Raw genomic sequence first — 12,796 nt, 5'->3', positions numbered from 1 at the left:
TCTGTTAGTCATTAGCAAGGCTGCAAAGAGCATTAGCACCATGACTCTTCCTCTTTTTTTTACAATGTTTGAAATATAGTTATTTTTTATAAATCTTTATTCTTGCAAGTATTACATATGCCCCCCTCCCATTGCCCTCTTCCCCCCTCCCCCCAAGCCTTCACCACCCACTATCTGTGTCTTTGGGTTATGCATATATACATATGAGTTCATTGGTTGGTCTCTTCCCTCCCCCCTCCCCACTCCCCCGCTCTCCCTCTGAGGTTTGACAGTCTGTTAAAAATAAACCCAGAGACATAGAAACATAGCACCATGACTCTTAACACCTGGTAGTAGAGGGGCAAGGAAAAGGAGGACCTAGGATGAAGAGAGGAACACAGAAAGGGGATGTAGGACTAGGGAGCCAAAAAAGGACTCAGTTACCAGAACAGGGATGCCTTGATCTTGGCAGAAAGCCAGTTATTACAAATAAAACATGGCACCAGAACCACACTTAGAGCAATGGCATTGATCCTCAGTCACCTGCATGTTGGAAAAACGCCTCTTTGAATACCTCGTGTTTAGGGTCCCGGCTGAAACTGGGGACTTCCCAGATGTAGAGATGTGGGCAAAGCCATCCTCAGATGGTGAGTCTGTGAGAATTGACAAGACTCCATATTCTACTTGACTACTAATATTAAAAGAAGTATAAAAAAATAGAGGTTGAGTCTGTCTTGAGCACCACAATTTCACAACCTTATCACTGTGCTTTGAACATAGTACGAGCTAAATAAATACTTGAGTGAATTGAACTGAATTATGTTAATATGAATTAAGGAAGAAATATCAGGGTGGCTTTTATTTCAATAGATTAATTTTGCCCCACCCCCAAATAATTAGTACCATTAGTTTGAAATAGAAATGCTCATGTCTTTTTTCTAGTTTCCTTTCCTTCTTTCTTCCCTTACTTACACTCTGTTGTTATGTTTTTTCTTTCTACCCAAACCATTTTTTTCAAGTCTTTGGGACATTATTTACTCTACCCCACCCCTTTTTCTCTCTAAGAATTTGATTTCCTTTGTTTCAGTGGATTCACAGCAACATCCTCTTCATTCATTTCCTTGCCTCTTTTCCATCTTAACCACAGCTGCTAGAATTACCCTTTTTCTTTCTAATACCCTTTCACCATCTTATTTCCCTTGTCAACAACCATTTTCTCACCCATTTTGGTAAATGCAAAGACTCACCTCCCTTCCCCAAGGCTTATTTTTGTATTTAATTTCATGCTATTACTGCAACAGGGTTACTTCCATTTAGCTTTCCTGTCTTCGCAATTGTTTTAAAATCTAATTTAAATCCATCTAACCATCTTTAACTTTAGGAAGATGATGGGAAGAACTCCCTTCTGCTGATATAATAGATGTGTTCCTTTTGCTATTGGTCTGCAAAATGAAATCTTACTAATTTGGAAGTTCTTACTAAAGAAGTGCGATATTAAAGAAGCAAAATTGAGTTTTATACTCTCTAAGGAAGAGTTTTGCACTGTATAATAAATAATACTGTGAAAAAGACGGCATGGGAATATTTACCCTCTGGCAAGAAAACTCTCACAGACATAAACAAACGTACATGAACAACAAGTTGGCAATTATAATTCTGCCCAAATCTTTTATAAACTTGAAAGGATGTGCAATTTCCCAACTCAAATATATACAACTCTTTTTTTGGAAGTTAGTTGTTTAGAAATCTGATTTTATCTTCTCAGAGGAATCATAATATAAATATAGTTTATTTTCCCGGCACAATTCACAAAAGCCTATTACTAATGTACCTAAAAAAATTCTTGTTGTACAACAGAAACAATACCTGTAATTCTCCTAATGAAAAAATCCATTGAGAGTTGGAATTTGGGATTTTAGAAGCTTTCTCTCACAATACTAACCAGTCACTGGGATGGTCACCCCTGGGTGACATGGTTATGATTCAGGAAGGGGGTTTTGAGGGCTGGTTAAGGGAACTTACTTGGAGAAAGCTTGTTTAGATGGCAAACTTTCTTCTTCCTTTTCTTCCCTTAACTAGTTACAAAAGGAGATAGGGGGAGAAGGTAAAGAGAAAGTTTTGCAATGTTTGTGCGCTTCCCTTTCCCCACAGTTAAAAAAATGTGCTAAGAAGACACAGGGATGAGGGAGGAACAGGATTAGCAGGGGAAAAATGCAGATAAATTTGTTATTTTGAATCTTATATTTATAAATAACAAAAAATAAGTTATGAAGAGTTTTAGCTGATAAATCTTATAAAATCAGGGAAACTGAAAAAGATAAAAATTTAAGAAAAAAAGTGGATATCTTTTTAAGTCACCAAAGAGATGATGAAAAAAAAAATAGAAAGACATACCCTGTTATTATGTACACTGTATATGACTAAAATCATTTTTAGTGACCCAAATAACAAAACATGGACATTTTAAGAGAAATTTGACCAAATAAAAGAAACCTTTCAAGCATTTAAGAGCCCATTATAATTTCCTAATTCAAGTTTTAAATGTACATTGTTTGCTTTTTCATTATAAATCTGGATGAAATAAATTTAATGTATAGTTTACATACATTTACTCAAAGAAAAAGTGGATTCATGCTAAGGTGGTATTGTATAACTGTATAAAATACTATAACTGCTATATACACTGAGTGGCCAGATTATTATGATCTCTGAATGCATAATAATCTGGCCACTCAGTGTATATCCTATATAATAAAAGGCTAATATGCAAATTGTCCCCTCAACCAGGAATTGGACCAGCAGGTAGGCCAGCCAACCGCCCATGTGCCCTCCCCCTGGCCAGGTTGGCCAGACCCCACCCATGCACGAATTCATGCACCGGGCCTCATATATATATATATATATATATATATATATATATATATATATATACACACACACACACACACACACACACACACACACACACATACACATACACACTAGTGGCCCAGTACACGAAATTCATGCATGGGGCGGGGGGAGGATGTCCCTCAGCCCAGCCTGCACCCCCTCCAATCTGTGACCCCTCAAGGGATAACTGGCAGTCAGACATCCCTCTCACAATCCAGAACTGCTGGCTCCTAACCACTCGCCTGCCTGCCTGATTGCTCCTTACTGCTTCTGCCTGCCAGCCTAATTGTCCCTAACTGCTCCCCTGCTGGCTTGATTGCCCCTAAACACCTCTGCCTCGGCCCTGCATCCGGGACCCAGGATTCCCTCTTCCACCTGAGCACAGGCACCCTGGATCCGGGCTTCCCTCCCTCTGGTCAGCCATAGGTGCCCAGGCCGGCTGCAGCCGCAGGGGATGGTGGGCAGATGGCCTCACCTGGGCTGCAGCTGCAAGTGCTGGAGCCCGGGACCTTGGGGTGGGTGGCTTCTCCATCTCCCGGGCCACAGCCAGCCGCAGGTACCAGTGCCCAGGACCTCGGGGTGGGTGGCTTCTCTGTCTACCAGGCTGTAGCCAGCCGCAGGTGCTGGCACCTGGACCACAGGCGGGCAGCTTCTCCATCTTCCCTGGGATGCAGTGTGGGTGACTTCTCCAGATGGCTGCGGCCTGGGATCACAGGGCAGGAGGCTTCTTTGTCTCCCAGGCTGCAGCCAGCCTCAGGCGCTGGGGCCCGGTTTCTCTGACTCCCCCAGGACGTGTGACAGGAGGACGTGGGGCAGGAGGACGTGGGGCGGGTGGCTTCTGCTGCTGGCTTCAGCTTGGGATCACGGGGCAGGCGGCTTCTTGGTCTCCCTGGCTGCAGCCAGCCTCAGGTGCTGGCACCTGACTTCTCCAACTCCCAGAGGCCCGGAGTAGCTGGGGGCAGGGCTGCCACCATCTTTTCAGGTTAATTTGCATACTCACTCTGATTGGCTGTTGGGCATAGCGGAGTGATGGTAATTTGCATGTTTCTCTTTTATTAGTGTATATATATATATGTGTATATATATGTACACACACACACACACACACACACACACACACACACACACACTGAGTGGCCAGATTATTATGCATTCAGAGATCACTCAGTGTATATTGATAATTGCATCTACTATATAAGCCATTTCTAAGTCTTTATATTTTTAGTTAGATAAAATTAGTTAAAAGTCTACTTTATATTTAACACCCACTTTTTGTTTAAAAAAAAATCCCGAGAGTAGATTAGGGATTAGAAAAATAATACATAAACCGGTAGCCAAAATTAAGAAAAACCAGAGCAGGTTACAATTTGAGAATGCCAGCCCTATCTCCCTCAAAAGTTTCTAAAATTTTCAAGTGGAGCAGTTTACAAAGTTTATTTTTCTTAAGTATATTTAAGACCTGATATAAAGGTATTCTGAAATACCATAATATACTCTTTTTAAAAATTTTTGTTGATGTTCAATTTCATGGAGGAAATTGAACTAAAACAAGACAAAACAAAACAAAACAAAAAAACCCTCACTTGAGGATATGTTTTTATTGATTTTTAGAGAGGAAGGGAGAGACATTGATCCATTACCCATCATATGTACCCCAACCAGGGATTGAACCCATAGTCTTTTGGTGTACAGGTTGATGCTCCAACCAACTCAGCCACTCAGCCAGGGCCCATAATATACTTTTAAATCTCAGCTACAAGGATCCAGAATGTTCCTAGTTCTGTCCATACTTGGCTTCCTGTACTGTTAGTTCACCATCTTTCTTCTACTTATTAACTGTAGTGGTATAGATTTATTATGACCTTGTTCTTTTTACAGTTATTCCTTTTAACATCTCATTAACTAATATGTTTTTAATGCTGTCTTTTTGTCCAATTTCCAAATCGTTACATCCATATCTGAATTTCTTACTCTTTTTTTTGTCAATAGGACACTTGCCTAGCAGATGTAGGTGTCAACCCACATCACTGCACCCTCCAAGTCAGTGGTGGAATACAGGTCCCATACATCCCTATGGCTTCCTGCATTCGTCCAGCAGCTGGATTATGCTAGACCTTCTGGGGGCAGGTCAGAAGCGCCAGAGACTTAACACCAGGCACAACTCTCAACAATGAAGAAAGGTAAATTAGTGGATAGATACATCAATTTCCGTGTCCCTTGGTGGGACGAGTCTGAGGCAAGCTCTACGCAGTCTCTCCTAAGTTCTTCAGCAGGACTGAGCCCCAGTCCACAGCAGTAACTTGTTCATTGACGCATCTGTTTCCTGGTTTTCATACCCTCCCTGTGTTATTTTCCCACTTCTTCACAATGCTACCTGGGATCAGCTCCCAGATAAATTATTTATGCTCAAATCCTTACCTTAAGAAGTGCTCTGGGATAGTGAGAGGTGATGCAGGCTAAGACAGAAGTTCCATTAAAACTTAAAATATGTTAAACATTATCATCCTCTCTCAAATGTCTTTGATTAACACTCCAATTTCTTTGATTGTCTATTATCTCACTTCTTCCCCAGAGAGATACAAGGGTATGAGGGTTTTAGAGACAAACTTGACTCCTGCTCCCTGTTTTATGGTATCATCCCAAGTGAGTCATTTATCTCTTCTATTTTGTATATACAGAACTTCCCAAGGCTGTGGTAAGCATCAAATAAAATAAAACAGGCAAAACACCTTTTACTTTGTCTTCATCCCAATATAATGTAACAGTTTCAAACTTAGGGAATAAGCTACAACTTGCTTTGATGAGTTTTTTCCCTCCAATAATTACCTTGAATCAACTAAAAATTTAAGTGAAAAGTCTCAAATAACGAGAGTATTTTTTAAATGAATATAAATTAATTACATGTCAAACTTTTTCTCATGAGTGTAGTGTGAAGAGGACGGCTCTATTGAAGTATATGGGGGTTTTTGTTTGTCAGACATCTTTAATATACAGAGCTCATAAAAATTATAAATAATATTCTCTTGGTCTAACATGAAAATTAGCACACAATAGACAATTTATGATATTGACTAACAAAGATATCATGAAAGTCATTTATTTATCAAACAATCTAAGACAGAAATAGCATTTGGTATGTCAAGGGGAAAGAGATATAAGGGAAACTCAAGAAATAATTATGTTATGTACAGGTATTACAGTGTTAAGGGTGAAACATTAATAATGTCAGTTCCTTCTCTGTAGCTTCCTACAGACCACAATAAGTAGTAATATTAAATTTGTTGTTTTGTATTGACTCACTTCTAAAAGTCTCTCCTTTTGTACTTTCATCTTTATACACATTACTCTCTTCTAAAATTTCCTCATTTTCTTCAATATGATTTAGGGCTCAAAAGATTTTATGTTGACTGTATTCACATTTAATTACAAATCATGTCTTCAATAGTTGGTTTATATTGAAAGTGGGGAATGAATTCAATATCTGTCTATAATGAATCAAATGAAGCTGGTAGGATCAGAGTCTACATGATCAGAGTCTGTGGATTTACAACAACATTATTAGTATATGATTAATCAGTACCTAATGTGAGCCAGTTCATAGCCAACATCTAGTAAGTCATTCTGTCTTACGTTAAAGTCCTGTGGCTCTGTTTCAGATCAGTTAAGAGTTTTGCTTTAGATGATAATACATTGTTAACTTGCCATCTGGCCCAACAGCTGACGTGGCTCATACAGCCCTGAAGAGGCCCCGCCGAAGCTTTACTTCTGGGAAATATTTGGTCTACTGTGTGGTGTCATGATTACTGGCTCACAGCTTTTTATATCCTTTGAAAAAGAACTGCAGAAAAACCTCCACACTGGAAAATTCCTAAATTGGAATTAATTTGTTAAAAAGGGTTCACTTACCTGAGGACCAGGCTGACCCTGAAATTGAAAAAGAAAAAGAAACAGTTACAAGTGCATTTTCTTCAGTGAATTGTTCAGTTAAAACTCAAACTAGTTCTGAAAACCTTTTCAAAATATTTCTGAAGATAACAATCAATACCTAACTACTGGCAAACTTTACTTTGTGGTTTTAAAATCATATTATAGTTTACATTTTTACTCTATGCTATCATCTAAGATCTTGATATTATGGTCTATTACATGTAACTCCAAAATGACTCAAGGGTTTTAGTATGCTCTAGAATCAAACTGCAGAAAGAGAAGGCAAAGGGAAATCTACCTCACATGATCATAATGAATGGTTAGTGAAAAAGAGGGTGTACTTACATAGACTATTACTATGAGCTACATATTTCAAGATATCACAGAGTGAAGGAAAAAAGAGGCAGATATCTTAGTTTTAGAAGTCACCAAGTCTGAATTTCTCATTGTTTCTATAATATTTTAATCCATTTAAAAATAAATATTTATCTCTTATTGTGCATAATCCAACCTATGGGCATTTTGAAAGGACAGAAAGAGAGGGTTTGGCTCAATTAAGTGCGTCATAACGCCTCAAACAGTCAATAGATTATGTAACCTCTGGCCAATTTAATTCATTTGGAATGTCACTTTCTTGTTTAAGCTGAGAAAAACTTCAAAGCAGCATATTTGTATATGCTTGTCACTAAGAGAAAAAATCACCTGCGAATAAAAGTATTGATTACACATCACCTTCTTAAAATCTCCAATTGGGTTTTGTGTAAGATGAGATGAAAGAAAAAGTTCATACTGAGTTAAAGAATCTTAAAGAATACATTAATAATGTACAATCTCATTGCATCAGCAATGTGCCAGAGAGTATTATTCAGGAAAGCATGGCGCTAATACAATTCGCAGAGAAAACTTGCTCTCTCTTAGCCCCTCTCTAAGCTTAGAATTTCTATGATGATTTGTTCTCTTATGGGGAATAGAACAGATGATTTTTAAAAGCATTGTCTGAAAATGTGGTTGGCTAAGTTTTGTGTAATCAAACCATGAAGGGGAGCTAAACCAGGCTGCTGTGGAGGTTACTCACTCCACTCCTGTACTCTTTAATGGTGGAGAGAGAGAAAGAGAATAATATCCACTAATTCCTAACCAAATAACAGACACTTGGGATTTGTTATTCCATTTACTACTTATAAACTTCCCTGCATTTTACAAATGAAGAAACTGAGGCTCACAAAAATAAGAAAAATCACACAGTCTATAGTTGGGAAGGCAAAATTTAAACAAAATCTGATTCTGAAGTTCATGCTTTTCCACCAGGTCATTCTGCCTTTTAGTCTGGAAGTTTAAGAAAAAAAAGAAGTAGGCTTGCTTAGATCAACAATGATAGTAGAGCACTCCTCAAGAGAGTGGACTTTCTAAACCTTCCATCCACTCCTCGGCTACAAGATGAACCCCTCTTCCAGATGCAGACCTCCAACCAGCAGGACCAGACTGCTAACTGATGCCTGTCCAGAAACCAGGTCAGCAAAGGTTCTGGACGGGAACAGACAGCCCTAACGTCGGCTCTCAACATGGAAGACCTACAAAGGCAGGGCTCTCCACTTACATGCAAATAGGGATCTTGCCAGATCCATGTAAGAGGTGAAACTGCAATACATGCTCACTCTCGCCCACCCTCTAGATGTTTTAAGCTTCTAATCTTTCTGAAATTTAAACTGGTGCAAACTCAGAAATGTAAACATTTAAAAAACCTTGGAATACATTACATCTCTTGTATGTTTTTATAAAAACTCAAATGTAGGATTCTCCAAAATCAGAAAGAATTTCTTCAAAAGAATATATTTTAGCATTGTTGCTGAAATTTTTTGCTTTGTCCTACAAATGAGAATTTTCCTGTCTATTTTTAAAATGTGTCATTTGTGTCATTACACTGAACAAATGATTTTAGCATAATGTGTACATATATTTATGTTGCTATATACCAACATACATTGTGTTATACATTTTATATTAGTGATCATGAGAACAAATAGTAAATGATGGTGAAATGAAAACGTTGCTGTATACTTTCCAAATAAGCACTGGAAAGTATAGAGCAACAGAAAACTTAGATTGCCCTAACATGTGATATGAATTTCAGGTGTGCATGCATGTGTTGTGTGTTTATGTTTGTCTGTAGGGTGGGAAACTTTAAAAAGAGGGATGGACGCGGGTTAGTAGAGAGGCTTCCTAGAAAACACGATGCATACAACATGACAAATTGGTAACTCCCTAAAACATGGATTACACAATGCGATCCTTATAAATCTTACCCAAGACTTTAGGACTGCCTATACTCAGTGTGATGTAACAAACTGTGCACTAGCAGACACAGTAGAATACCTTTCTGAAAATAGTCTAGCAACTGGAATATTTTCTTTATGTTTTATGTGTTGATTTTAGAGAGAGGAAGGGAGGGAGAGAGAGACAGAGAAAGACAGAGAGAAACATCGATTAGTTTTTTCAGTTATTTTGCATTCATTGATTGATTCTTGTATGTGCCCTAGCTGGAGATCAAACCTGCAACTTTGGCTTATGAGACGAAGCTTGAACCAACTGAGGTAGCCGGCCAGTGCCAGCTAGAATCCTGCAATCATCCTACAAGAGTCATCTAAAGCGGGGAGGTATCTGTGGCCATGGCAGTGAGTTTCCTGCAGGGTGCCTGGCATATAGGAGAGACGAAAAGAGCCCAAAGTGAAGCTGGTCTCAGAAACACCCTGTGAGTGACGCATTAGGTGGTAGGTAATGTCTTCCTCATGACAAATCACCAGAAGAAACATCTCAGAATTTTCCATGTTGCTTCTGAGTAATTCATTGAGAAAAACAAGTATTTTCATTCATTAGTGGATATATTTTTAGTCTACTGTAATTTATAAGTAGTGAATATGACTAATAATCAACTATGAAAGTTAATTTTTTTCATCTAAAATACTTTTTAAAATGAATAGTTTATAAGTTATGATGAAAACTCACAAAATACAACTTAGTTAAATTTTTTAAAATAAAATTCCTGAAAAGGACCTTTTTTCGCAAACAAATTACCAAACTGTTACTATAAATAAAAATTGAAATCAAGTATAGCCCTGACTGGTTTGGCTCATTGGATAGAGCGTCAGCCTGCGGACTCAAGGGTCCCAGGTTTGATTCCGGTCAAGGGCATGTACCTTGGTTGCGGGCACATACCCAGTAGGGGGTGTGAAGGAGGCAGCTGATGGATGTTTCTCTCTCATCGATGTTTCTAACTTTCTATCCCTCTCCCTTCCTCTCTGTAAAAAATCAATAAAATATATATTTTTTAAAAAAGAAATCAAGTATAATCAAGAGCCATGCCAAGGGAAATAGTTAAATCACAGAAATACTGACCTTTGGAACAAACATACATGCAAAGATGGAGAATACCCAATGCTCCCAGGGGCTGGTTTACTGAATGTCAACAGCTCAATGTAATGCCCTCAAGACCGCTAAGGCACCAGGGTAAAGGAAAAGAAAAATCAAGAGGAGCCGGCTTTAAAAAGTGGTAATCAGAACAGTATGGTGGAAAACAATCAGCCAGTAGCTGATGCTTGATGAAAAAATGTTCAAAACAAGCTGAAAGTTTTCTGAGGCAAGTAAACCACAATGGAACATGATAATGAGATGACATATCACTGGAGGATGTACTATTACATTAGGCCATTAAAGAGCAATATTAACCATTCTCTGTTGGGCTGTTATCACAAGTATGGTTGCCAGAAAGTGCTAACACTCTTTCTAAATCTACAAAGTCTTAGATTTCTGACTGAGACAATTAGATTCACTACAGGACACTTCTTTTATGGGTGGCAAATCTGTGGCACTCCTTTTCAGATGGGACAAATACTGTTTTTCCATTCCCACATGCAAAGATAGGCACACAAAATTTGTACTTTTAATTTTTTAATATATTTTTATTTATTTCAGAGAGGAAGGGAGAGGGAGAGAGAGATAGAAACATCAATGAGAGAGAATCATTGATCGGCTGCCTCCTGCACATCCCCTACTGGGGATTAAGCCTACAACCCAGGCATGTACCCTGACCGGGAATCGAACCATGACCTCCTAGTTCATAGATCAATGCTCAACCACTGAGCCACACCCGTTGGGCTAAAGTACAATCTTATTTTGAAATATTGATTAGGATAATAGACTCACATAAACTTACTGTGATAAATTTTAAATAAAGCCATTTTCATTTACAAAAGCTTTAGGGAATATTAGTACTGCTCATGCAACTCTGAAAGGTGCTACCTCTGCTTCAAGGTAATTAGAAAGCAATTACTTCAATAACTTAGAAACTGTTCATTAGGAAACCCAATATTAATGACCGTTTTTAATACCCTCATTTCAGATTTATTTCATTTTCTTGAATTGAAAGAAAATACTTCAAAACAATAATTTCTGTATTTTGCATTTTGGAACCCTTACTGCCCAAAAAGATCATTTGAAAGTGACTACTATAACTCCATTTTCTCTTGGAAGTTCTCAAATCCACACACTGGGATGTCAAGCTTATTTTTCCCTCAGGTGAAAACACCTGAAGTGGCCATTCAGGTAAAGCTTTAGAACAACATCAGAGGAACTCTGAGTGGCAACATCATTGCCCCGGTGGCAGGAGGTTTGGAGGAGCAATAGGAATTCTATCCTAGAATCATGTGCGTGGAATCCCTTAAACTTTCGAGAGTCACAGTTTGACCTAAATCTGGTAATTTCTTAATCCAATATTCCAGAAAGGGGTCTCTTAACTTCTGTTCACTGCAGAATAAATGCATCCAGGTCAAAGAGAACGTCTCCCCATCCAGTGAATATTATTCGGATAATAGAGAGGGAACTGAGTCAGGCAAAGACTGCAGGGGCTTCACAGGACGAATTAGATCCTTCACACATGGCACAGAACAAAAACGTGAGAGTTCTATCCTGAAGAAAAATCTCTTCCTACTTTGATTAAGCTTCCATATCCAATTAATGAGAGGCTATTACATCAAGTTAGTTTGATACTTATAAAATGCTATAAAATTTAGCATGGTGATTTTAAAGTAGGCTATATATCCAATACCAACAAATCACTCAACTAATACAAATTTAGATAAAAAGCTTATAAATTTAAAAAACAAATACACAAGTGGTATATTACAGATAAAAGCAACTGAAGAAGTAAAGCATTAAGGATTGTGTGAACTAATTTTAAAATGCTTCACAAAGACTGCATAGTCTTGCAATGTCTATGCTTCCAAGGTCTCTTACATGCTTGACTAAAATAAACATTATTCATAATTTATACTGCCTAATGTGTAACCCACCACAGTGGTCGACAAACTCATTAGTCAACAGAGCCGCAGTTTGCCGACCACTGCCCTACAGGATAGAGAGGAATAATTCTTACCTTAGCCACAGTCACATAATATTTCTTAGATAAGAGCATTTCAATTTAAGAATTTAAGAAACCTTACTCCTCAGTGGTTTTAATTCTGGGAAGAAGAAACCATATTCTACACTAGAGGAAAATAAAGAGTTATAGTCTCAAGCCTGGTGCATATTTCTTTTTTAAAATTTGAGAGAGGAAGAGATCGAGAGCAAACATGGAGATGGTTTTGTTGGATTCATCTAAAGAAAATAAAAACTGATTCAAAACTTGGAATATTTCATCCATATTTGCCTTTCATAAATAAATACTCTATTTGAAGATTTACTCTTATACTTAAATAGGTTAACAAGTCCTTCCCTTAATAATTAAAAACATTATTATATTTTCTAACACAATACCATATTTACCTTTTCTTTCCTTTTTATTCCATTGTAAATATATATATATATATATATATATGTGTGTGTGTGTGTGTGTATGTATATATATATATATATATATATATATATCACAGCTTTTAAAAATTAAATGTATTAGGATTAATAAAATTATATAGGTTTCAAGTGTACAATTCTATAATACATCATC

The 12,796-nt window shown here is 37.7% G+C and overlaps 1 protein-coding gene across 1 annotated transcript in view; it reads right to left on the bottom strand.

Annotated features, from left to right (window-relative positions):
* The window catches only part of COL25A1 (collagen type XXV alpha 1 chain), a 513,960-nt gene that overhangs the window by 189,669 nt on the left and 311,495 nt on the right, over positions 1 to 12,796 (bottom strand). The window contains exons 5-7 of the mRNA XM_080655171.1: positions 6,778 to 6,795; positions 2,002 to 2,054; positions 523 to 670 (exon numbers count right to left, since the gene is read on the bottom strand). Of these exons, the coding sequence (XP_080511297.1) occupies positions 523 to 670; positions 2,002 to 2,054; positions 6,778 to 6,795 (219 nt within the window). The remainder of the gene's footprint in view (positions 1 to 522; positions 671 to 2,001; positions 2,055 to 6,777; positions 6,796 to 12,796) is intronic.

This window comes from Plecotus auritus (assembly GCF_963455305.1).
Source record: "Plecotus auritus genome assembly, chromosome: 1".
Taxonomy (NCBI): Eukaryota; Metazoa; Chordata; class Mammalia; order Chiroptera; family Vespertilionidae; genus Plecotus; species Plecotus auritus.
The sequence above is the reverse complement of the archived record's forward strand: the minus strand, read 5'-3'. Positions and strand labels throughout refer to the sequence as shown.